The sequence below is a fragment of the Anomaloglossus baeobatrachus genome, chromosome 2 (assembly GCF_048569485.1).
Source record: "Anomaloglossus baeobatrachus isolate aAnoBae1 chromosome 2, aAnoBae1.hap1, whole genome shotgun sequence".
Lineage (NCBI taxonomy): Eukaryota > Metazoa > Chordata > Amphibia > Anura > Aromobatidae > Anomaloglossus > Anomaloglossus baeobatrachus.
Window position 1 is genome coordinate 479,867,478 of NC_134354.1, and position 27,934 is coordinate 479,895,411.

Consider the following 27,934-nt stretch of genomic DNA (forward strand, 5'->3'; position numbering starts at 1 on the left):
GACTTGCATTGCACACACGATTCGGAATGAATACGCGAGTATTAGACTTTACTCATTATGAGTATAGCGAGTGCGAATTGTTAGGTACTTGCTCAACTCTACCCTTGATGTCATACCTAAAAAGGACCTTAAAGTGGCCAGATTTTGCTCTTATTTTATTCCCACTGCTCTCCCAAATATTCGGTTTTGCTATTTTTAAAGCCACCATTCTGTTCCAGAGATATGGGCCTTTTTATTAAGTACTAATTTTCATGGCCTTTATGAAGACTAATTATTTTTTCACTGTATAGGAAAGTGTAGTCTACTATGGCATTTTCCTATATAGAGACATATGGTAAAAATGTGTGCCACTGTATATATTTTTTTTTTGCCATGCTGTCCTTTGGGCAACTCATGTGACTGTATGACTGTATACAGTGACATATACAGTATTGCAGCCTCCTGACAAAAAAAAGTACAGAGAGCATGAACATTAACAATAAAATCTATTTCAGTTCTTACAAGAGACAGTTACTGTTCCTATTCTTGATATCACCCAGTGACATAAATTTTTTTCAGTTACTTCATATACAGTGGTATCTAAGAAAAAGACTGATGGCACATCCTAGTGTGAACAGGTGCAAACTGAACATGAAACATAGTAACAAAAAGGAGACAGTTGCATTCTGTAGTGCTAAGATATGTGTAACAATGAATATGTCAATATAGACATGCATTACTACTATGAAGAATGGCTAATATTATGTGAGCTCAACAGCCAACGGCAAGGAGACCGCGTTTTGTTGGGTCCTATCTCTTTGGGTTAAAAAGCCTACAATTTGGGTTTGGTTAATTAAAAGAGAGGCATTAGTTTGATAGGAACCTAACAAAAAGAGGTCAGCTTGCCATTGGCTACTGTGCTCACATAAAATTGGCCATTTGTGTGTGCTAAGTATCTCATATGTTTTTCATTGCAGTAATGCATGTGTATATTCCCATATTCATTGTTCCACATATCTTAACACTGCAGAATGCAATTGCCTACCTTTTATTCATATACAGTGGGGACCTGGTGGGCAATATACTTCCCCTAGGGCAGTTGCGGTCCATTCTGATTTTACCATACCACTTTATAGCTGTATGTAGGGAAGAACACCAAAACACCAATCCCTGGTATCATACATAACATGGAGAGTGGAGAACTGCTAGTAACAATCCTATTTGGCCTAGACTTTGTTCTCAGGTGTTACTAAGTACAACCATTTATCTGTGACATAAATTATTACTCTACTTATTGTTCCTGAACTTAAATATGGGAGACCATAGTTTTCAGTTTGCCATTGTTCTGATGCAAACATATTTATGGTGCAACTGTTGATTTTTCCACTTCTGTGGTTTCTTTCCCAGTAATGCCATTGTACTGTCACTAACCTACCCGGATACTGATACGTATGTGTCAAAAATAATTAACTAGTTTTAACATTGGTCTATAGGTGGTCAAAGCGTATTTTTTCTATTTTATGAGAACTAATATGAGTACATGTTACCTTGTATGGTTCGTTGAAAAGGGGATAATTGGCAAGAATGATATTCTCACTTGGCTGTACATCTTGACTTCGTCTTTCCCATTCTTTTCTACGCAACACACTTTTGTCCTGTTCATACCCGCTGTCAAAAGGAAATGACATGTAATAATTCAGACATTTACTTGTAAAAATTACTAATAACACTCTGCACAAACCTGAGAAGGAGTCATCAAACAGATGGCAAAGAGAACAGAAACATGAATCTGATTAATGACAGTACTAGCAGGCTGAATGAGCTCTGCTCTCTGGATAAGCCTTTGGTTTTTTTGCACACTGAACAGATAATTGAAAATCTTCCGGAGGACAAAAAAACTGAAATATACAGTTATTAGAGTAGATCAGTGTGTTCTGAGCTTTGTACACTTGTGATGTGACAAAAGAATCTAAGAAACCCTGTGACTTAGCTAAAATGGTTACAAAAATATAAAATATGGGATAAAAGTTTTGAGTCTGAAAATTATTTAAAAAAAAGGTATAACACTAGTTGCGCATGTGTATATATATATATATATATATACACATATACATAGTATATATATATATATATATATATATATGTGTGTATATATACATATATAAATTATATATATATATATATATATATATATATATATATATATATATATATATATAAAAAGTCCATTGTTTTGGAGAAAAGATTGGCACACGTTGTATCTATATAGCATCATTGTTTGGAATTTACTAAGGTGCCAAATTCACAAAAATATAACTGACATATTCATTAATTTAGTGCCCAATCTAAGCAAATGGTGCCATTTTCATGGGTGAATTTCGCTACAAAAATGACATTATTCATATATGTGCCCTTCGTTATCTTTTTAGTGCTCTCATACAGAGGTAGGTATATTTTAAAATGTTAATTATGAGCAGACTTTTCTGTATGAAATGTCTTCTTCGCGATAATAAGAATGCTATGCCTGTTTTTGTGGCGAATTTCTTATTGGTTTGTTCCTTGAAGAGCTGGTAAAACTCTGTACAGCAGTAGATTTCTTTACAGCCATACTTCTGTATTCTGATCTCTGGTAATCAGCCACGTCGTCAAACTACTCCTTTAATCAATCGTCTCTTCTTTGACTGATGTGACATAAGCGCAAGTTCTAAACATGAAAAATGCATGGAGACTGAATTGTGTCGCTGCACAACTGAGTGATTGTGATCTGAAGAGATGGAAATGTGGAGGTTATTTAACTGACGGCACTGGCAAAAAGAAGAGACCATGTCATTTATCTGTACAGAAGGGATTTAGATTTGACGCACTCTGATAAATAGTATGGTTCTTATGAATGTCACCTGAAGATGCAAATACACTGCAGCAGATATCTTAAGTTGCTTGTTTTCCCAGTTTTCTCTCACTCAGACAAGAATGATGGCTATCCCTGCCATCTACTCTTTATGTAATCTAACCTTTCATTCATTATTTTGCATTTTCAAAGGGAATATGTCCTCAGAATATGACCTATTGTTTAAGGCCATGTTCACACGAATATTTGAGCTTTTCCCTGCAGTATTTGTAAGCCAAAACTAGGAGTGGGTAATAAGAAGTGGTGCTCGTGTTTCTATTATACTTTTCCTCTGATTAATCTACTCTTCATTTTGGATTACAAATACTGAGGTGAAAGAAAATACTCAACATGTAGGTTTTTATATTCAATGTATTATCTTTTTAATTTTTTTTTTTTTTAGTTTGACATTAAAAGTTTTGCATTATTCACATCGGGTCCGTTTACATGGATGAACTGGCGGCACGGCACAACATGACCGCCAATTGGTAAACTTATACCAATTGGAGTGGTTTAAATTCCTGTTTACACAAAGTAAACAATGTGCACTGAGTGATCTACTCTAGATCGTTCAGTTCACATAGGTTGCAATAGTTCTCGGCAGTGCGAGTAGTCCTGTTTACACAAGATGGTAGACTGCCGAGAACAATCATCTTTCATGTTGGAAAACGATAATTTCACCAGATAAATGAGCCTTTTTGTTGTGATCGGTAGCCTGTTTACTCTGCAAGATAATTGTAAAACGAGTGTTTTTAATAACACTTATTCACAATTATATTGCAGTGTAAATGCCCCTTAAGTCTAATATTAAACTCATATTTCCTGTTATGTACAGATCACTATTCAACAGCCATTTGTATGTACGAAGAAACAGACTCTCTCTGACTCACTGACTTCTAAGGAGTGCTTTCTAATGGTCATGTCACACACAACGACAGCGACGACGACGTCGCTGCTAAGTCACCATTTTCTGTGACGTAGCAGCGACCTTGCTAGCGATGTCGCTGTGTGTGACATTCAGCAACGACCTGGCCCCTGCTGTGAGGTCGCCGGTTGTTGCTGAATGTCCTGGACCATTTTTTGGTCGTTGCTCTCCCGCTGTGAAGCACACATCGCTGTGTGTGATAGCGAGAGACCAACAAACTGAATGTGCAGGGAGCCGGCTTCTGCGGACGCTGGTAACCAAGGTAAATATCGGGTAACCAAGCAAAGGCTTGGTTACCCGATATTTACCTTGGTTACCAGCGTCCGCAGCTTCTTGAAGCCGGCTGCCTGCTCCCTGCACATGTAGCCAAGGTACACATCGGGTAACTATAAGCAAAGCGGTTTGCTTATTAACCCGATGTGTACTCTGGCTATGAGTGCAGGGAGCCAGCGCTAAGCGGTGTGCGCTGGTAACCACTTTGCTTGGTTACCCGATATTTACCTTAGTTACCAAGCACAGCATCACTTTCGTGCGTCGCTGCTGGCTGGGGGCTGGTCACTGGTGAGATCTGCCTGTTTGACAGCTCAACAGCGACCATGTAACGACGCAGCAGCGATCCTGATAAGGTCAGATCATCGTCGTGATCGCTGCTGCGTCGCTAAGTGTGACCTAGGCTTAAGTATGTTTTAATCTGGGCAAAGACTATTGTGTGCAAATGGTGAATTTTGTGAAATCAAATACAAGATTTCTTCGTTTTCTAGACTCCAATCGCCAATCGGCTATTCTGGAAATGTATGTGGTGCTGTAGACCTGGGTTGGGCCTTAACATTTTGCATAGATCCAAAAATTCAAGATGGGCGGGTCTCCCTAACTTTAAATTGTACCACTGAGAAGTTCTTTTAACATGGTTGTTTGATTGGCAGTACCATAGTTCCTCTAAACAATGGGTGAACATCAAACAAGATAGCTCAAGTACACTACTTCATGGTGTACTTGAGCTATCTCCCGTGGAGATAACTCCCATGGATTAGTCCAAAGAATAGAGGTCAAAGTAACATGGAAGCTGACTTTTTAAAAACCGTAATAAAGTCCTGGGATCTAGTGACTAACAGAGACACTCTCTCTCTTGGTAGAAGACCACTCAGGCATCTCTTTCCCAATCCAGAATTCCCTCTGGGTTTGGTTGCAAAACATTTTCTTTGCTGGAAGGAAACTGATGATCCTGGTTTCTAGCATGTTCTTAAAGAAGGTGAGACATTACTCTCTTTTACTTCTTTTATGAATGTTAGTGGTCCTACCTTGTGGAAGGAACGCTACCTATCAAAATCCTTCCTATGTTTCCCGAACACAGAAAATACTTTGTCTACCCCAAGGGTCTCAAACTCGGCTGGGTGTATGGGCCGCACAGAGGAAAAAAAATAATTTGGGGGGCCGCATTCTTTGCAGGACAAAGTGACATTTTTATTGGTACCATATATAATATATATATTTTATTTTTTTTACACACCTTGGGATCACTGATTTTGAACATTTTCACTTGTTCATTATAGCAAACATGCACGATCTTTGTTTAAATATAAACACTTTTTTTTTTACATTTTATTCCTTTCGTGTAACTAATAGTCTTACAACAGTGAAAATTAAAAAATTCCAACGGGATCAAAACGATTCCCATCAAGATCGCGTTTATAGGTGGCGATCCAATGCTGTTGGACGGCGATCTAGATCGCGTTCACTCTCCAGGATACGGGGCGCTGGTTCAGCTGGACGTCTTAATATGGTTCCCAGTGACACGGATGAATCAGATATCGAGATTGGTCAACCCAGTGGCATCTTGACAAGGCTTAAGTCTAAACAGCAACAACCTAATACAAGCAAGCGCAAAGCCTTACAGGTAATCAATCTGTCTAACCATACCCTCTCCATCTCTCAGATTAATGTTCTGTCTAAAGGATTATCCTTCTCACCTACCAATTCCTTTCACTGCTTCACAGCAGTGAAGGACTTATACCTTTTCGCTCGGAAGGTTGTTCTAAGCAAACTTCATAATAAACGTAATCAGTCTGGTGAACCATTGGACCCTCGCGAACAGCAGGCTATACGGAATCTTGAGGAGCTGCTGGACGAGGCTGTGCCCACCATGCATGATAATTTTCCACCTAGTGTTTTGCCCAGATCAATCAGGTTTCCCCTCTTGTCCGTTTGTCCCGCTGTGGAAATATTTACTAAACTTGTAATTAAAGATTTTGAACAACTGTCCAGGAGACGTCGCCATGATAATCTTACACACCGAGATAGATTGGCGATTGAATCCCTGGACAGGATGGATGATGTTGTTATTAAACCTGCGGACAAGGGGGGAAACATTGTGATCTGGCCCACTATCATGTACGAGAGGGAGGCATTCCGCCAGCTACGTGATAAAGCCACTTACCATCGTCTCCACTATAACCCCGCTCTAACCTTCTCCGCCCAACTCCAGTCCATCCTTGGCAAAGCATGTGATGATGGCATCATTAGTAAGCAGGTTGTAGAGGGACTCACAGTACGTTTTCCTAAAACATCAACTTTCTATCTACTGCCCAAAATCCACAAAGATGCCCTCTGTCCTCCTGGCCGTCCCATTGTGTCCGGCATTGAGGGGCTGTGTGAGCCAACATGTCGATTTATCGACTATTACTTAAAACCCTTGGTCGAGACACTCCCCTCATATGTCCGTGACACCACGGACGTTCTCAGGAGGATAGACGGCATCTCTGTGGATGAAGGGACACTGCTTGTTACTGCAGATGTTGAGTCCCTCTACACCTGCATCTGCCATGAGGATGGACTGGAGGCTACTAAGTATTTTTTGTTGGCCTCTGGTCGGGATGGCTCGATGTGTGACTTAATCCTTGAGTTGCTCCGCTTTGTCCTTACCCACAATTTCTTTTTATTTAAAGACAACTATTATTTGCAGCAGCGCGGCACTGCCATGGGCGCGGCCTGTGCGCCTTCGTACGCAAACCTCTTCCTGGGTCACTGGGAGAGGGGTTTGCTCTGTGACGGAGGCGGGCCGGCCGATGCCCATGTGCAGTGCTGGTTGCGATATATTGATGATTTGTTTATTTTGTGGGCGGGCAAGGCGGAGCAACTTGACGAATTCATGGGCCGACTGGGCATGAACTCCTGTAACATCAAACTAACCCATAGGAGTAATGCAAGACGTCTGGATTTCCTTGATATTAACATTGAGATTGACGGTAATCAGGTTATCCAGACAGATGTTTTCCGTAAAACAACTTCGGTTAACTCCTTGCTTCATGCCTCGTCGTCCCATGATCGGTCTACTATTCGAGCCATTCCGACGGGCAAATTTCTGCGCATGAAGCGCATTTGCTCCTCTGACCTCAAGTTTGAGGAGCAAGCGGCGGATCTTACTATTCGGTTTCAAGAGCGGGGTTACAGTAATAGGAGCATTAAAAGAGCTTATTTACGGGCAAAACATACCCCTCGTTCAACTTTGCTCTATGGTGGGGCGGCTAAGTCTGACATCTCCTCTAATCCCGGTCCGATTCGGTTCATTTCTACATTCAATCATGAATGGAATAGTATACGAACCATCCTTAGCAGGCATTGGGGGGTCCTCCAGTCTGACTCCACCCTCCGTAATTTACTATCTGATTATCCACTTTTGACATCTCGCAGGTCACGTAATCTCCGTGACATTTTAGTCCGGAGTCATTACGTCCCACGCCAGCCCAGTACTTTCTTGGACCTTGGTAGCCCCCTTAAGGGCTGTTTTCCCTGCGGCCACTGTCTGGCCTGCAACAATGTCCTTCGCAGTTCATCCTTCACCTCTGCTGATGGGGTCCGTACCTATGATATTCGACACTATATATCATGCGGCACCAGCAATGTGGTCTATTATGCCACTTGTGGGTGCCGCATGGTATATATTGGCCTCACCAGCAGAGAGTTGCGCAAACGCGTAAGGGAGCATGTGAGGGACATTGCTGCGGCCCGGACGGTGGTTGATACCTCCAGCCTCAAGACCCTCCCACGTCACTTTCATGCTTTCCATGCCTGTGATCCTAAATCCCTGCTTGTTAGGGGTATAGATGTTATTCATGGGGGTGCACGTGGAGGGAATGTACGAAAAATTCTAGCACAACGTGAAACCCGCTGGATTTATACCTTGGGAACAATGTCCCCTAGGGGGTTAAACGAACACCTTAGCTTTGCACCATTTTTGTGATAATGCATTGTCTCTATCTTCCTGTCTCCCTGGTTTTATGTGCCTCGTTTTTAATTATTCACTTTTTTGTTTTTATTTTAGCTATAAATTTCTTCTGGCACTTCCTTAGGAGCGCTGAATACCTCTGCATGGCATTCTCTCATATTCTTTATATTTGGGATCACGGATCTGGACTTATACTCAAGACTACTGGATCGTTTACATTGCATTCTCTTTCTATGTGATCCATGTTACTCCTTTTTTCATGCCCCCTCCCTGGCCCCTCCCCTCCGCGTCTGGCAGCCGCATTTCCGGGTAACAGCCGGTCTCCTCGGCATCTTTAATCGCCTCTGCGCATGCGCTGGTTATGAGTGACGCGTCCTCATCTCCGCGCATGCGCAAACCACCTTGATGGGCGTTGATTGGCGATGACTCCGGGCCCGGGACTTCCTATGATGCGGTCTGCACTGACGCTGTGGGGGGAGGGACCAGGGAGGTATGGCGCCATGCTTATAAGCATGTTTCATTCACAGCGTGGTCATCCCCCTGATGAAATGATCACACTCATAGGATCGTGAAACGTATACGTCGGGGTCTCCAGGGGGACCTCTCTGCTGCCACTCACTGGCTGCGTGTGCCTTATGGGTATGCTTCCATTCTGGGTTTGCGCCCATTGTTTTTTCATTATATGCCTGATTTAGGCTCAATGTGACTGCCACCTGTTTTTGCTATGCAAATGTAATTTTCATGCCTATAATAGCATTTCGCCTGTGCTATCATGGAATATATATGATGCTGACTCTGTGTTGTTTTATTGCATTTATAACCTATGACTTTGGCCTTACTTATACGCTATTGTACTATTACATCACTGATTCATGATTTTTCCATGAGCACATGTGTTTCATCCTCCGCAAATGCTATATGGTAACTCATCATGGGTATTATGTTAATGGCCTTGGCTTTTTCCGATGCATGATTAAATGGGGGGCACGTAACCTGTGTTTATGACACCCTTTTTTTTTTCCTCCGTTTTTTATTGCATCTGGCTGTAACTGTATGTGTGTATTTGTCACATATATATAATTTATGTTGCCATTTCAACAGTTACTCATGTCTGTTTAATATTCACTATCCTATGGTGGCCCATTGATACTACATCGTATGTTGTAACATCATTCATACATTTTTGTCACACGCATGCCTTTGATGTTGCCGCTTATCCTCTCCTGTGCCAGTCCTGTTTCAATAAATTGTTAATTTTGCAATACACTCTGTTTTGTTCTCCTTGTTCTTACAGAAAATACTTTGTCTACCCCAAGGGTCTCAAACTCGGCTGGGTGTATGGGCCGCACAGAGGAAAAAAAATAATTTGGGGGGCCGCATTCTTTGCAGGACAAAGTGACATTTTTATTGGTACCATATATAATATATATATTTTATTTTTTTTACACACCTTGGGATCACTGATTTTGAACATTTTCACTTGTTCATTATAGCAAACATGCACGATCTTTGTTTAAATATAAACACTTTTTTTTTTACATTTTATTCCTTTCGTGTAACTAATAGTCTTACAATTAGCACTATATAGAAATTTTGACCAACATCTTTTAGTAATGTTTGCCATATTGTTGTAACGTGCCCATCCTTGTCCCCTTGTAGTATTGTGCCCCATCCCACAGTAATGTGCTCATCCTTGTCCCCATCCTAAAGTAATGTTCCCCATCCTTGTCCACATTTTCTAGTAATGTGTTCATCCTTGTCCCCATCCTATAGTAATGTCCCCAATCTATGGTAATGTGTCCATCCTTTCCCCCCATCTTACAGTAATGTTCCCCATCCTTGTCCCCTTGTAGCAATGTCCCCATCCTATAATACTGTCCCTATTCTATAGTAATGTGCCCATCCTTTAGTAATATGCCAACCTAGTACCCACCCTATAGTAATGTCCCCAGCATTATCCCTATTCTATAGTAATGTTTCCCATCCTTGTCCCCTTGTAGTAATGTCCCTATCCTACAGTACTGTGCCCACCTTGTCCCCATCCTATAGTAATGTGCCCATACTATAGTAATAATGTCCCCATCCAATAGTATTGTGCCCATCCTTGTAATATCCCAATCCATAGTAATGTGCGCACTTTGTCCCCATCCTGTAGTAATGGGTCAGCTGCTCCCCTCACCTTCAACAGACGCCGGAGTGAAGCTGAGGGGAGTGGTCTGCGACCCCAGATCCACAATGATTGGAGAGATCGGTCACAAGGCCGGTCTCTCCAATCAGAGCTGGGGGCGGGTGAAACACAGGTCACCCAGCTCCAGCCAATGATCAGGGCTACAGCTGCCCTGATCTTGGCTGGATTTCAACGTTTCAGCGATTTTCAATGGCTGAAACATTAGTGGCTGTGATTGGCTGACGAACGCCGCTCAGCCAATCACAGCCTCCATAGGTCCGGGGAGCAGACACCACTCCTCCTGAGGTCCCCTCCTCCCCGAATCTAAGGTATTTGCAGCGATCGCAGCCTCTGGGGCTGCGATTTTGCCATGACGTACTGGGTACGTCATGGGTCCTTAAGTACCAGGGAGCTATAACGAACCCAGTATGTCATAGGTCGCTAAGGGGTTAACGTCCAACACACACACACAAACAAACCATTCTTCTCACCTGTCCCGCGCTCCCTCCGCTGCTTCATCTCTGCTTCGTGCGGCCCCCAGGCCCGTGCCCCTGGTCACTATCGCGGAAGCTGCAGTGTCACTGTCAGTGATTTATGTGAGATGATTGTATTGCCGGCGCGAGAGCGCAGTGCCGGCAACACATTCATCTGACAAAGTGCAGACAGTGGCTGCGGACCCTGCACTTGCCGCGATAGTGAACAGGGGCACGGGCCTGGGGGCTGTACGAAGCAGTCTTGGGGGCCGCATGCGGCCCGCGGGCCGCGTGTTTGAGACCTCTGGTCTACCCCCTCTCAATTTGAAAAAATAAAATAAAAGTTCTGTTGGATTAGCCGCCTGTACACATTGTTTTCCCTATGTATGCTTTCTTGAGTCAAAGTAGTAAAACTGATAAACCAAAATACACAGAGAAATGGTTTGAGGAATTGGGTGTGTACGTTTTGGAGGTTGACTAGAGGAAGGAATTCTTATTCTCGCACAAATTTTCTATAGCTTGTGCAGCGCAAAAAAAAAAAATATTAATTACAAGATACTTACTTGGTATCATTGCCCAGCAACTTTACATGACATTTTTCCCTCTGTTTCTGATCGGTGTTGGCGTTGTGGCAATGAGAAGTATCATGTTACATATATGGTTGAATTGTAGCAGTTTAAAGCCATTTTGGGACTCTATTTTCTCTGTTCATCAATAGTGGTCAATTCTCCCCAGGTTGCTTTGTTATCCATTCTCTTGGGGTCTGTTAAATCCCAGAATAATGGGCCAATAAGATATTTTTTTACAACTGCAGCGTTTTGAGCTGCAACGTTTTCATGCAAAATTGCATGCGTTTTGATTTCCAGTCAAAGTCTATGGGAAATAGGCATATTTTGTGTGCACGATGCTTTTAAAAACACTGCGTTTTTAGTGACAAAAATTTGTCAATCTTTGCATTTGAAGAAGCAACATGTCAATTGTTTTTGCCATTTTGGCTGCGTTTTGCTAACATTGAAGTCAATGAGAATGATCAAAACTCATCTTAAATCAAATTCCTAGAGTTTTACATGCTTTTTTGATGGAAAACACTTGTTTTTTTGTCAAAATCAAAGCATGCGTTTTTGGCATGATAGTGAGGTCATGATGTTTCCTTTTGCCCTCACATCCAGCCCGACTTTAAAAAAAGAGTCAAACAATACAATTATTTTATTTTATTATTAAATATGAAATGTCAATAATCTTTTTATTAAAATTAACATTTTTGTGTATGATTTATAGTATGTTTTTTTTTCCTACGGTTTGAATGGTCAAACTTTATTTAGAAGTGTCTTTGTATTGAAAACGCATCACATTTTATGCACTGAAAAAGCATGTAAAACGCGGTAAAAACGCGGCTAAAACGCAAGAAAAACGCATGCGTTTTTCCTGCGTTTTTGTGGCCAAAACCAAATTTGACAATGATGACAAATTCTGCCAGAGGATGCGTTCATTTCTGCAAGGTACTGGACGCAATGTGCGCACTTGGCCTAAGGGTTCCATTTCTTTACCCTTCTCCCGCCCACCTTTTCCCCCTTCTTTACTCCTTTCTCCTCTTTCTATATAATCCTAAATTCCTTTCATACTTAATACCTAATATAAAATCATAGAACATGTTAGAAGTTTATATGTAGATGAGTTAGTGGTTAAGAAGGAAGCTTTGTATGTCTTTCTATTATATTTGCACTTCTTTCTGGTTTAGTGTCCCGTTTTTATATTTTAATTTGTAATAAAAACAGATTATTTTTTTTATTTAAAGTGATGAACAAAAGTTGTCGCCATTTTCTGAGATCCCATTCAGCCCCGTACTGACAGGGTGGGTTGCTGAAGTCCCCTTTGGCACAGGACAAGAGGACCTTTAAATCATTCTCTTAAAGGGATCTGTTTGCAGGACACTACAAACTACAAGGTGACCTGGAATTGGTGAATTTTCACAGTGTGGTAACTTCCCCTGATGAACCCCAAACAATGTGGGGGAAACGCGTCGGGATTCTTCTGGGAGTTCACTCTCCAGCAAGATAAGTTTACCTAACTGGGACTTAATTAATTACGGGTCCGTAAAGAATTTGTTGGTTGAACTGTACTGAGTAGCAGTTTTAAATAGCTACTTTTAGACCCCCTCACCTTTTTTTCATATATCTCTAAAAGGGAGTTTATGTATAAGTAATTCCGATTGGGAACTGTTCATATGACCAACAATAATACCTAATACCAACTAGTGTACTGACTATGCACATTGTGTGACTGAACCACTCTGACTTCAGCACTAATTACACCCCTTTGGGCTTTGGGTCGATATTGGCACACAGTCAGTCATAGGGATTATTAGGGATAACCGACACTGAGCGGGGGCGCCCAAAACCTTATGGTGTATTAACCTCCGTGGCCAGGAAGGAGTGAGATCAGGGATTTGTAGCCTGGCCCCTACCTTAATATCTCATTGTTATCCCTAGAACAACTAGGTAGAACCACATCAGGCTATCCCTCACTTTCTAGACTAGTATCCCTATCAGAGTACATTCAGCTCTGCACGACCGGGTGTGTGCTCATTGACCGATACAGCTATATATGTTAGTTTGAGATATGGCTTAATTTAACTATTTTAACATTTATAAATAAAAATTGTTTTTAGAGAAGTTAGTTTTACGGTCTATTAACAGATTTTTCTCTACTTGGTATAAAAATGTTGGTGTTTAGTAGGTTAGTCACAGTGTCATGGGCTTTAAACTTCTTGATGACACTGCGCACCATAGACACAGGAACTTTCAGGTCTTTGGAGATGGACTTGTAGCCTTGAGATTGCTCATGCTTCCTCACAATTTGGATTCTCAAGTCCTCAGACAGTTCTTTGGTCTTCTTTCTTTTCTCCATGCTCAATGTGGTACACACAAGGACACAGGACAGAGGTTGAGTCAAGTTTAATCCATGTCAACTGGCTGCAAGTGTGATTTAGTTATTGCCAACACCTGTTAGGTGCCACAGGTAAGTTACAGGTGCTGTTAATTACACAAATTAGAGAAGCTTCACATGATTTTTCAAACAGTGCCAATACTTTTGTCCACCCCCTTTTTATGTTTGGTGTGGAATTATATCCAATTTGGCTTTATGACAATATTTTTTTTTTCATTGAAGACAAATTAAATGAAGATAATAATACCAAAGAATTTGTGATTGCAATCATTTTCAAGAAGAAACTGAGTATTATCTGACAGAATTGCATGGGTGTCAATACTCTTGGCCAGCACTGTATTACCAGTGAAATAGTGTTTGTGTCCAAGGTGTTCATTTTCACAAAGGGTAATAGATGAACATGGTCCCATATTATGTTAGGTAATTCTTCCAAATGCAACAATACCCCATACGGCTCATGTCAACTTGCGTACCGTTTCCGATGCTAGAACATTGGAAGAGATATGCTAATGACCCTCTGCTGAGGGTGTCGCTGAGGATCATGCAACTGTGATGCGATCTTGCGATCGCTTCACAGGGGCGGAGAATATAGAGGGAACCCTTTCTCCCCATCTCCTCTGCTGTCTGTCTCTGTGTGCACCGCACTGCAGTCACATAACATGCGAGTGCAGTGCGATGTTTCACATGCTCCCATAGGGTTGCATGGGTGCGTGAGCTGAGACTCGCTGCCAAACACAGCATGCTGCGATTGCACTGAGAGCACGATTTGTGCCGTAGAAAAATAAGCAAGAGGATACTGCCTCATTGATTAACACTGGTGCGAGTGCAATCCGATGTTTTATCGGATCGCACTCGTACATGAAAATCGCAAGTGGACATGAGCCCATATAGTCAGAAACTACTGCTTGGGCACACAGCAGGACTCGGAAGTAGAGAGCACTATTTGAATGTCAGAATGCAGATTTACCTGGAATAGCTGCAGGCACCATTTTCAGAGCTCCTGAGATTGAGGTGTAAGAACTTCAGAAATTCCCATGAAGAGACCCCATTTTGGAGATTACACTCCTCTGGGAATTCATGTATGTTTGTGTGACTATTTTGTCTCCAGAGGTGCTTTTTCCCAAAAAATTAGCAAGCAGTTAGTGTTGCAGAAAATTGCAAATATGTCATGTCAGTGTACCCAGCTCGTGCTTCTGGATACAATGCACCCTGTAAATTGTTGAGTTATTTCTCTTTCATACAGCAATGCCAAAATATATGGACACTAAAGGTGCCGTCACACGCGTCGATATGTCGTGCAATCGCATGAGCGTTCGCACCCGCCCCCGTCGTTTGTGCGTCACAGGTAATTTTTTGCCCATTGTGCACAAAGTCGTTTACCCCCGTCACACATACTTACCTCCCTAACGACGTCGCTGTGGGCGGCGAACATAGTCTTCCTGAAGGGGGAGGGACGTTTGGCGTCACAGCGACGTCACACAGCGGCCGCCCAATAGAAGCGGAGGGGCGGAGATGAGCGGGACGTAACATCCCGCACACCTTCTTCCTCCGCATTGCCGGCGGTCGCAGGTAGGCTGCAGTTCGTCGTTCCCGAGGTGTCACACGTAGCGACGTGTGCTGCCTCGGGAACAATGAGCAACCAGCGCACAGAAGGAGGAACGACATTTTGAAAATGAACGACGTATCAACAAGCAACGATAAGGTAAGTATTTTTGCTCGTTCACAGTCGTTCGGAGATGTCACTCGCTACGACATCTCTAACGATGCCGGATGTGCATCACAAATTTCGTGAGCCCGACGACCTATCGTTAGATATATCGTAGCGTGTGACGGGGCCTTTACGGCCCAATTTATCAATCAAAGCTGTTACATCAGAATTCTGGAGTAAAAGGTCACAAAATTTTGTGTTATGTGAGGCTGCGCTAAAATTTTGAAAGTTATTGCATTCTCACGCCATTTTAATGGGCAAAGCTGGGGTGGGATGGGAGCATGGTAGCCGCTGCCTTTCAACTACTAAAATCCCAATATAAGGCCTCTTACACACGTCAGTGATTCTGGTACATATCTGCTAGTTTTCATACGTACCAGAAACATATACAGACCCATTATAATCAATGGGTCTGCGCACACATCAGTGATTTTTCACTGACCGTGTCACCGTGCCCAGCATACTCACGACTCTGTGATTGCCGCACGGAGACATGTCTGTTTTTTTCTGGCATCACTGATGTCTCACGGACCAGAAAAACATGGTAATTTAAAATAAAAAGCATTTTTAACTCACCTTTTCCAGCAATGCTCTCTCCGGCCTCTGCTGCCTCTGCTTCAGAGCCGGCTAATTACTGGCATGCATATTCCTGGAGGTAGCTGCAGCGGGGTCAGCGGCTGACGGAAACACAGCAGAGCCGAAGAGTTCAGCACCACGGACAGCAGGAGCAGGGCCAGGTGAGGTTATCTCCATGTGCATTCACGGATGACGGATCACGTTTCACGGATTGCGCATGGACAACCCATGTGTGCCATAAATCATGGCACTTGGAGGGACATATGCGTTTTTAACACGTCAGTGAAAAATGTCTGTGTTGTTCTCGGACGTGTGAAACAGGCCTAAAGAAAAGACCTAAGGAAAATTTGCCAGCAGCCTTTTGCTATGTAATCTGAGAGCAGTATGATGTAGGGGCTTAGAGCTTGATTTCAGTGATGTATAAATTACTGGGCTGCTTGAATAAAATCTGTGTTTTATCAGTAGAGGAATATCAGTACAGGACTTGGTGCCTTGTGCGATGTAGTCCTCCTGCTCTGATTTGCGACTTTCTGTCAATGCAAAGTGTACACAAAAAGCTGTCAATTAGTAGTCTGGTCGGAGTTATACAGGGCTTAGTATTCAGAGTGTTGCTAGATCAGTGACAGAGAAAACAGTGATTGTCAGCTTGCAGACCAGTAAGTGACACTTACCTGGAATCAGAGTCTATGCTCCCTACATGATGCAGCGTTCAGATTACTACAAAAGCTGTTGATTAATAATTCCCTTTAACAAAGTCTGACTAGAATGACAGTAATAACAAGCACATGTTGTTAATTCAATTATTGATCATAACCTACTACATTTGTGACTCTTATTACTGGAGCCAAACTGGATAATGACACCTATTAAGTCATCAGAGTATGGCAATGTTAAGCGCTTTATGTTTTCTACCCTCATTGTCATTTCCATCTTCTTTACTGAGCGATTTATAGGTGCCAGTTTCATTTTCAAACACTATAAAAAATGATGATGGATTGAGACATGGTGCTAATGGCTAGCAGCATCACAGTGTTAGGTTTCACATGGTGAAGTGCTTTCTCTAATGAAACTGAAGCCTCTGTGCACTTAGAACATGGTGTTACACGCTGATGAGTATCAAACCTGATCAATAACTTTTCTGCGGTGTTAGTCCAATGACTTAAAAGTTATAATAATAACAGCATAAAGACATCGAAATGTTTCAAAATTTTGATTTGAATAATGGTGAATGATGTTAATCAGTGGTGTGATGCACATAGGTGTTATTAATATTATGTGTATACATAGGGTGAAGCTATTACTCAGTTTACGACTGACTCAGCAATTGAATATAAAGAAACAGCGGAGTTGAAATAAAATATAGAAACCTGGCAAACTCTCGGACAGATAAAGTACATTGAATGCTTTTTTTATTATTTTATTTTTTTCAGAGTTTACCTCCAGGCAGCTGCTTGAAGCAGACTTTAATCTCTGACGAGGCCTAAGATGAGATGGATGTTCACTCTCTCTTTTTTATCCCACAACTTATAATTTACCTTCCAGAAGACATGCCCTGTTGTACTTGACTTCTATTTTCCCTGTATCGTTTGAATACCATCTTCTGCGAGCTATACTTTGGTGTGATATGCTCAGATAAACATCGCTTAGGCCATGTGCGCACTAGAAAGTGCCTTTTTCTTGAGAAAAATCCGGACCCTCTTAAAGAATCCCGCACCCGCGGTAAAAAAAAAAACGCACCAAAACTGCAGTGAAATCCGCATGCGGTTTTGCCGCGGATTTTGTGCCGATTTGACGCAGATTTACCATGGATTTTCCGCAAGTTGGTCCCTGCGGATTTTTACCATTATCTATGGGAAAAACCGCAGGTACCTGCGGAAAAGAAGTGACATGCTCATTAATTCCACAGCAGAAAATCCGCAGGTATAAAAAAAAACGCAGTGAGCGCACAGCATTTTTTAAAACCCATAGGATTTTCTGGGGAATAACTGCATCAATGTTAGACACATTTTCTGCAGCAAATCCATAGCAAATATGCGGTAAATCCGCAGCGTGCGCACAGGGCCTAAGAGGATTATACTGAGTTATAGCGATCCATTCACAGTATCCCAATATAAGCATAACACCTATAGGCGAGAACTTATCAATTAGTATATAGGTCCCACAATAAGTCCACTAACTGCAGTAATATTACATCTATCGATTGTTGTACGTATACCCTCTTTCACTTGTAAAGCGCCATGGAATAAATGGCGCTATAATAATAAATAATAATAATCTATAATTATAAACACCTCTCAGATTTTAAGTCTTTGGTTTGGTTAAAGGTCTAATTGAAAAATAAATGATCTTGTCTATGCATAAGAATATACCAGACCATATAACCTATTTTTACAAACCATGAAACCAATGGGTACCAGGCTCAACACACACACAGTGGCCAATGTGTGCTATGATCAATGAAAGCTCACCTTCTATCATTGAAGGACTATGAAAGTGTGTGAATTGAAGATCCTGTTTGATTACCAATGTACAATAATAATTTCCCTGTTTCAACTTTTAGTAATTGTGCTTACTTACCAAGTAAATTTTACTTAAAAGTGTTGTTTCAACTTTGGAATTTCCTACTCATGGTATAGGGAATAACTACCAATCTCTGAGGGGGCGACCACTGGCAACTCTGAAGAGCCGGCAATCAAAGAAAAAAAGAGAAAAGACCAGCTTCACCTACGTAAGTGCATGCATCTAAAAATCCACAAATAAATAGAAAAAAGAAAAAATATGATCTAGCACTATAAAACATTACATTTTGAAGATCCATAAAAGACAACAGGGACCTAGATGAAGGCCCGCGTTTCTGGGTATTCACCCCTTAATCATAACCTAAAACTGGTTTGGTGTTCAGAGAATTCAAACGCAACAGCGAGGGGTCACATCCACTCACAAAGTTTTAACCCTTTTCTAACCAAAAGCAGTTTATACATGTATCAAAGCAAAGTAAAAACCTGAAAAAAAAACTATAAAAATACAAATATTACAATGCTAATGATGAAGAATAAGATCTATTCGCTTTTTCAAACCCTTAGGGTATGATGTTTCCAACATTAATATCCAGTAGGCTTCACGATTGAGTAATGTCTGCTTTTTATCTCCTCTTCTTTTTGATGAAAAAAATTATTTCCAAAGCTAAAAACTCAAAACTTGAAAGATCTCTTTTGTGGATCTGTAAAAAATGTTTCAAAACATTTGAGGGGCTTACTGCATCAACATTATATGAATCCGTCAAATGTCCCTCAATCCTTTATCTTAATTTTCTAGTTGTACAACCAACATAATTCATATCATATATTTTACAGTGAACACAGTACACCACAGAATTACTACCACAGTTTATAAATTCTTTTATCTCATGATAATTGTTTTGACTTTTTAAATGAACTTTGTACATGCTTTACCTAGTAGCAGCCCTGGTGAGGCATGTGATGTTAGGTGAAACAAATTATGTTTCTATTACAAATGCTTTTCCAGGTGCGCATAGGTGTGTAACACAGTTGATGCTTTGTGATGATAATGTTTGTAATGAATTGATCAGAGCAGGTTCTTCTGAACATAGATGTGTAGCGCCCCTGAGACCTTCAGGGCACTACAGGGAACTGCATCTTCTTGGGAATGCAGGACCTACCGCTGGGACCTGGAGTACCAGTGCCGATTCCACCAAAACATGACCAAAATCCTAGTTCTCCACACTGGGCATAGAGGGTTAACCATAATGACGTGTCTGAGGTGGGCCCATGTAACGGTGACCCCGGGGGCACAGGAGAGAGGTCGCCAGGATGGGTACCGGAGATACCGCTGGGACCTGAGCACGAACGGGGCACAGGGCCCTAGATCAAGCACAAGTTTTAGACTGTTTGGCAAATACCTGCCTGGTGAGGACACCTTCACGGACTTAACTGAACCAAATAATCCGGGGGCATCAGCAGTAAACTAGGATCAGGGTTTGGACACTTACCTCCCCATAGGGTCTGGACTGCCCGCCGTACGGAGGAGACTGTACCTCAAAAGGGACAGTCAGGGCCCCCAAACGCTGCACACTACGGGGACCCAACCAACAGAAAGAGTGCCGTGGACAGAGCAACCTGGGTCACTACATTGGCACTGGTCCTCCAAGGGACCTGAACCAGCAACCCCTGGGTCCACAGTGAGTAGAGGCTGTTAAAGACAACATGGTGTGGTTTCCGTTATTGCCCCCGTTACATCTCCCAGGTACACCCCTACCTGCGGAGGGCCTACCATCACAGCTGCCACTACAATCAGCCATGGGAGTACCCACATTAAGCAGCAGTGGTTCTCCATCCTTAACCGCAACCCACAGGTGGCGTCACATGACAAAAACTCTTATCTCCCCTGTAAATACCCCCATTAACAAAAGGGGCCCAGGGCAACGGCCACCAGAGTGACATTCCCATTTGTTACTGCCCGGGACCGAGTACCCCATATCCCTGGGCACTACAGATGCATATTACACTGCATGTCTACTCAAAGTGGGGAAATTCATTACTGTTCAGATAAAGTTTTTAGAACTCAAGCAGTTGGAGATCTGCTATATACATCACATAGGAGATGCTGAGACTGCCACCCATTACTAATCTACTGCTTGGTTGCAGCTGTGAGCTGTCATTAACCCCTTAAAATTACCATGATTGCCACCGCCCCAGGGCAATCAAGATGAGACAGGTAAAGTCCAGGAATTGTTACATCTAATGGGTGCGACAATTCTGAGTTGCTATTTTTAGGCTGTGGAGGGCCACCACAATCATGGGCCTCCACAGCCTGAGAATACCAGCCCCCAGCTGTCAACATTATCATGGCCGAGTATCAAAATTGGGGGAGACCACACGTCGAGTTTTTTTAAATTATTTATTTAAATAATTTTTAAAAAAGCCGCAATGGAATCCCTGTTTGTCATGCTCTAGGTGGAGAGTGTCAGAATATACATGAGAGACTTGAGCATTCACACAAAGGGGGGACTGGCACACAACAAATAACACCACAAACAAAGGGGAACACCGGGGGCACTATAACAACAATGCTCCTGGTGTTTGAAAGATCTTTTCCATCCTGTATACTATAAATTACAACCTGTTCTCACATTCACTAATAGCTCAGGGTGTTATCAGGCAAAAATTGACTGGTTCAAATCAAGGTGCAGCCATGATGAAGATTTCCCAAAGCAAAGAGAAACAGCATCATCCATCTAATAGATAGCGGTCTCTTAGGCAAGAAAATTGAAAAACTACATCATATGAGTGCCATGACAGTTGGAAGAAAACAAAATAAAGTGATTCCATCGATTCAAAAGTCAAGAAGTGGACAGCCAGGCAAAATAGTGCAGTCAACAAGTCGGCTCATCACAAGGTCTATCAGTTCTGTTGCAATAAACATGACAGTGGAGGTGGCTTGTATACTTTGTAATAGTGAAATCATGGACGTCCATGCAATGTCACAAAGTGGCAGGGGAACACAGCGTAACCTATGCTGACCCTAAGGCTGGGGCCCCTGCACTCACCCTAACACCAGGAGAAACCCTTGAAGGTAGGGAGGTCCGGGCCTCCAACCTAGGCCCTATCTCATGCCCTGGTCCTTGATGATAAGACCTCCCCAACTCACCACCTGGGAGGAAGGGCCAAGAGCAAAAGTATACAACCCCACCGACAAATAAAGACCAAAAAGGGGTGACAACGACTACAACTCATACTCACGGCAACCACACACAAAAGAGCCACTAAAGGTGCACAAGGAGAAACAACATAGAAGGGGGGAAAGAAAACAGACTTCTTGCAATCGGATCATAGCTGTGAAGCTGAGAGCGGGCGCTGTGGAGGAAAGGGAGGGGTTAATATCCCTATCTCCTCCATTGTCAGCCTGTGCGTATATCGCACTGCACTTGAATGACATCCAAGTGCAGTCTGATGTTTCTCTAGCACAAATAAACTTGAATGGGTGCGAGTGACACGGCTCTCATAGACAATCGCAGAATGCTGCGATTTTTTTCCTCAGTCTGATTAGGGCTGAGGAAAAACACGCAGATCTGAGCTGCAGCATTGTCTTATATGGGGCCGAGTGCAGAGCGAGATTTTCTCAGATTGCACTTGTGCGAGTCCTACGCAAGTGTGACTCCAGCCTAACAGAGCGGATATCTGATAGGTCTCGTAAGGCACAATTCCTCAGCCTCCTCCAAACAGAAATCAAAATACAGTGGTGCTTCAAAATTTGTGAACCCTTCAGAAATTTGCATATTGCAAAAAATTGTTTTCAAGCAAATCCTAAAAATAGATAAAAAGAACCAAATGTGTCACAAATATTACATTAGGTATTTCTCTCTGTATATTGTCCTGATGAAGGGGACGGATATGTCTCTGAAACGCCTAGACCTGTGGAAATAAAAGGGGTTTACTTTCACTCTCGGTAATCCTGTGGTTTTGGCGTGGTATTCAACCTGCTTTCTCCTACTTTGATTTTACAAATATTACACTAACATTTTTCATAGACTGAGTAGCAAAAATAAGTGAACCTTTAGAATTAGCAGATATTTGAAAGTTAAATTATAGCTTGCTTTTTTTTTTACAATGGGATGATAATCAAGTGGTAAGAGATCATTCTGTTGTACTTAAAGCACAGAGGTATATCAAAGTCTGATCATTACAACACATTTGTTCGTGTCATTATTGACATAAGAAGAATTGTTGGTGCTCGACAAGGTGGGAAGGGTTATAAAACCATCTCTATTTTTGACCCCAACAATCCAAAATAAGACAGATTGTGAACAAATGGAGGAAATTCAAGACCATTATGCACTACTCCTAGCTCCTTCAGTGTATCATTTGCCGCCTTTGATTCTCCTCCTCTTCCATTTCCTCAGGGTTCTGTCCTAGGGCCCCTCTTCTTCTCTCTATACACCGCCCCTATTGGACAAACCATCTCGCTATCTAAAACAGAGTCTCTCGAAAAATAAAAACCTTGTGTTTCTCCCTCTACTAACCTACCTAAACCTGAAATTGCCATGTGTGGTTCAACCATAGCTCCCAAGCAGCACGCACACTTTCTTGGGGTCATATTTGACTCAGATCTTTCATTCATACCCTATATTTGATCACTCACTCGCTGATGTTACCTGCACTTCTAAAAACATATCTAGAATTTGACTTTTCCTTACACTTGTCTCAGCAAAAACTTACTGTTGCTCTGATTCATTTCGCCTGGACTACTGCAACTCTACTAATCAGCCTCCCTCATAGTACACTCTCCCCTCTCCAATCTGTCATGAATGCAGCAGCCATGATCATATTTCTGACCAACTGCTACACTGATGCTACCACTTATTACCAATATTTGTACTGGTCCATCCACTACAGAATCCAATTTAAACTTATCACTCTTACACAAAAAGCTTTCCATAGTTCTTCACTGCCCTACATTTCCATCTACCATCCTACCGATCCTCTCCGTTCTACTATAATCCAAGCCTCCCACTCCCATCTACATGACTTTTCCCATGCTCCACCAGTTTTCTGGAATGCACAATACCAAACAATCTGGTAAATTCCCAGTATCCACCATTTCAAGCATGCCCTAAAAACACATTTTTAGGAACTGACCTATCACCGCACTAACCTATCTGGCCTATCACCTCTCTTCCACACACTCAGTAGCACTTTGTATCTATACTTGTACAGATACTGGCTGGTGATTGATTCATGCATCATTATTTGAATGTCTCTATTAAATTAATGGCTGAACCATACACAATAGGCACTTTATGTTTACCTTTTCCTCATATAGTCATATGAAAAAGTTTGGGCACCCCTATTAATGTTAACCTTTTTTCTTTATAACAATTTGGGTTTTTGCAACAGCTATTTCAGTTTCATATATCTAATAAATGATGGACTCAGTAATATTATTGAATTTAAATAAGGTTTATTGTACTAACAGAAAATGTGCAATCTGCATTTAAACTAAATTTGACAGGTGCATAAGTATGGGCACCTCAACATAAAAGTGACATTAATATTTTGTAGATCCTCCTTTTGCAAAAATAACAGCCTCTAGTCGCTTCCTGTAGCTTTTAATGAGTTCCTGGATCCTGGATGAAGGTATATTTGGCCATTCCTGTTTACAAAACAATTCCAGTTCAGTTAAGTTTGATGGTCGCTGAGCATGGACAGCATGCTTCACATCATCCCACAGATTTTCAATGATATTCAGGTCTGGGGACTGGGATGGCCATTCCAGAACATTGTAATTGTTCCTCTGCATGAATGCTTGAGTAGATTTGGAGTGGTGTTTTGGATCATTGTCTTGCTGAAATATCCATCCCCTGCGTAACTTCAACTTCGTCACTGATTCTTGCACATTATTGTCAAGAATCTGCTGATACTGAGTTGAATCCATGCGACCCTCAACTTTAACAAGATTCCCGGTGCCGACATTGGCCACACAGCCACAAAGCATGATGGAACCTCCACCAAATTTTACTGTGGGTAGCAAGTGCTTTTCTTGGAATGCCGTGTTTTTTTGCCTCCATGCATAACGCCTTTTTGTATGACCAAACAACTCATTCTTTGTTTCATCAGTCCACAGGACCTTCGTTCAAAATGTAACTGGCTTGTCCAAATGTGCTTTTGCATACCTCAGGCAACTCTGTTTGTGGCGTGCTTGCATTCGCATCACTCTCCCATACAGGTTCTCCTTGTGCAACATGCGCTGTATTGTTGACCAATGCACAGTGACACCATCTGCAGCAAGATGATGCTGCAGGTCTTTGGAGGTGGTCTGTGGATTGTCCTTGACTGTTCTCACCATTCTTCTTCTCTGCCTTTCTGATATTTTTCTTGGCCTGACACTTCTGGGCTTAACAAGAACTGTCCTGTGTTCTTCCATTTCCTTACTATGTTCCTCACAGTGGAAACTGACAGTTTAAATCTCTGAGACAACTTTTTGTATCCTTCCCCTGAACAACTATGTTGAATAATCTTTGTTTTCAGATCATTTGAGAGTTGTTTTGAGGAGCCCATGATGCCACTCTTCATAGGAGATTCAAATAGGAGAACAACTTACAAGTGGCCACCTTAAATACCTTTTCTCATGATTGGATGCACCTGCCTATGAAGTTCAAAGCTCAATGAGGTTACAAAACCAATTCAGTGCTTCGGTAAGTCAGTAAAAAGTAGTTAGGAGTGTTCAAATGAAGAAACTGATAAGGGTGCCCATACTTATGCACCGGTCAAATTTAGTTTAAATGCAGATTCCACATTTTCTGTTAGTACAATAAACCTCATTTCAATTCAGAAATATTATTGAGTCCATCATTTATAAGATATATGAAACTGAAATAGCTGTTTCAAAAACCCAAATTGTTATAAAGAAAAAAGGTTAACATTAATAGGGGTGCCCAAACTTTTTCATATGACTGTATTAGCTCATTACTCTATAATGTCTTATCTTGTTTGTACAAGTACCGTCTGAATTATAAAGTGCTGCAGAATATGCTATTGTTATATAAATAAAACATTATTATTATTATTACCTACTACACTACCTTCCTTATTACCTTCCATATTAACTTGATCAACAAATATGACTCCAAAAGCAAAGCGTATAATAGTTAAAGTCACAAAGGTACAGTGGAACCTTGGATTACGAGCATAATTGGTTCCAAGAGTGTGCTCTTAAACCAAGTTACTCTTATACCAAAGCGAATTTTGCCATAGGAAATAATTGAAGAGCAGACAATTCGTTCTACAACCCAAAAATATTTACTGTATTTATACAAACGTATTACAGTAATACAAAATGTACTGTAGTCATATAAAATTATTACAGTACACTAATACAAAATACTGTACAGTAGAGTACAAATTATAAAAACATTAAAATGCATGTTAGGCCCATTGTTTCAGTACCAGTATGTTCAGTATGTACCCACAATCTGGCAGTCAGAGAGGGAGGTACACTATAGAGAGAAAAAATGATGTACAGTATAAATATGACAATCTTTATTCTACACACAAAAACACACCCTAAATTTATTCTCCCTAAAATAAGGGCACAATTAAGACAAATGTGGGGTAGGAATACTGCACAGGCAATTTACAGTATAAGCAATGTGCTGTACTGGTTAGCAAAAAGTACAGTGCTGTACTGTATCCACAATGCAAATTGATAAACATACAGTATAGTATATACTGTACAGTACATAGTATATACTATACTTTACAGTGGAGTACTCTACTGTATACAGTAATTATGAACAAAGTTACCTCCAGGTTTATACATAGCCAGGGCAGGAAGAAACAGGAATTGTGTACAGTGAGCATTTGCTCGTAAACCAAGTTGCAAATTTGTAAAAAGCTTTGCTCGTCTTGCAAAAGGCTTGCAAACTGGGTTACTCATAATCCAAGATTCCACCGAATTCAAAATATCCTCTAGAGCAACTAAAACCCTTTCTCACATTAATGTTCATCAGTTCAGTCAGATAGTCTGGGTATCAATAGAGAAAATTCAAGACCATTTTTACCCTCCCTGGGAATGATCGACTATCAAATATCCCTATCATAACAAGATATATAAGCAATAAGTGCAAAGGAAAAAAGATTCAGCTCACCTGCCAGCCAAACTGCTCAAATCCTTAGGGTGCAAGGGTCCGCTGATAGGTCCACGCCAGCATGGGATAAGCAACAGCAAAATGGAAGGGAAGGATCCAGCACAAATTCCTTATTGATAAAAAGTTTTTCTTATTCTTTATTGAAGTATTAAAAGCAAAAACAAAAAGGAGACCAAAGATTGGAAACATACATTAAAGCATGGGTGCTCTTAACGCGTTTCGGACTTTAAATAAAATGTTTTTGCTTTTAATACTTCAATAAAGAATAAGAAAAACTTTTTATCAATAAGGAATTTGTGCTGGATCCTTCCCTTCCATTTTGATATAAGCAATAAGGCCACTTTACACGCAGAGATAAATCTTTGACAGAGCTGTGGTTGCCGTGAAATTATGGACATATTGTTCCATTTGTACACAGCCACAAACCTGGCACTGATTGTCCACAATTTCACTGCAACCACAGATCTGCCAAAGATTTATCTCTGTGTGTAAAGTGGCCTTTAGGATGGGTGGATTGATTTGCGGAACTCCAGACAGGAAGCTCACAAATTTCTTACCTTCCAGGGTTCTGAGAGAAACTTTTGATTTGCTGGGCTGGCGCGACATCATAGTTGTGGCATGATGCAGAGATGGAGAGTCAATCTGCTCATCTATGTGTCTCCCCAGGGCTATGGGGTACTTGATTTTGGGACGTATATGTACGGGGATGCTGTGTCACGGTTGTTTAACGGCCAATGCTTGGTTCCGTGACCTTGGGGGGTCGCTTTTTAAAAGGGGTTATATACAGGGGAGATGAAAGAGTTTATATCATGACGCTACTTGCAGGTTGCGGTTACGGTGATGGAACCGCCGCTGCATAGTCTTTTAACACTGGGGCTGATGGTGATAGCAGCCTGGGTGATAGGCCCTACGCACGTATGGTCGGGCCCCAGTGAATGAATGATGGTATCCGGCACAGAAAGAAGAGAGACCACATGATGGGGATGCAGTGCAACTGTTGTTTAGCACAGCGGTATTGAGCTAATGCACTGAGGATGGCTGGTTTCGACCCCTGGTCCCTCTTGTTCCAGTGCCGGTGTGGTAACCTGGTGTCTTCTTTCCCTGGCACCTCTCCCTGGTTGGTGGAACCCCGCGGCTTGAAGTGTCTGGGGAGTCCCCTACTGTCTGTCGGCAGTCTCTGGTCCGTACGGCGGGCAGTGTGAACCCTGTAGCGTCGGTGTTCTGTTCCGGTCCCTGGCTCTATCTTTACTGCTGGTGCCCCCGGATTCTTGGGTCAGTGAGGTCCTTGATGGTTCCCTCACTGTGCAGGTATTTGTCAGGTAGCCTGAAGCGTTCACCTGACCTAGGGCCCCGTGCCCCGCCGGTGCTCTGGTTCCATGGGTACCTGG

General features: G+C 41.8%; 1 protein-coding gene across 2 annotated transcripts in view; it reads right to left on the reverse strand.

Moving 5' to 3' along the window:
• AFF3 (ALF transcription elongation factor 3) overlaps nt 1–27,934 on the reverse strand; it is a 731,240-nt gene that overhangs the window by 537,497 nt on the left and 165,809 nt on the right. For both annotated transcript variants that reach the window (XM_075336411.1, XM_075336412.1), the window contains exon 2: nt 1,527–1,647. In XM_075336411.1, the coding sequence (XP_075192526.1) occupies nt 1,527–1,647 (121 nt within the window). The remainder of the gene's footprint in view (nt 1–1,526; nt 1,648–27,934) is intronic.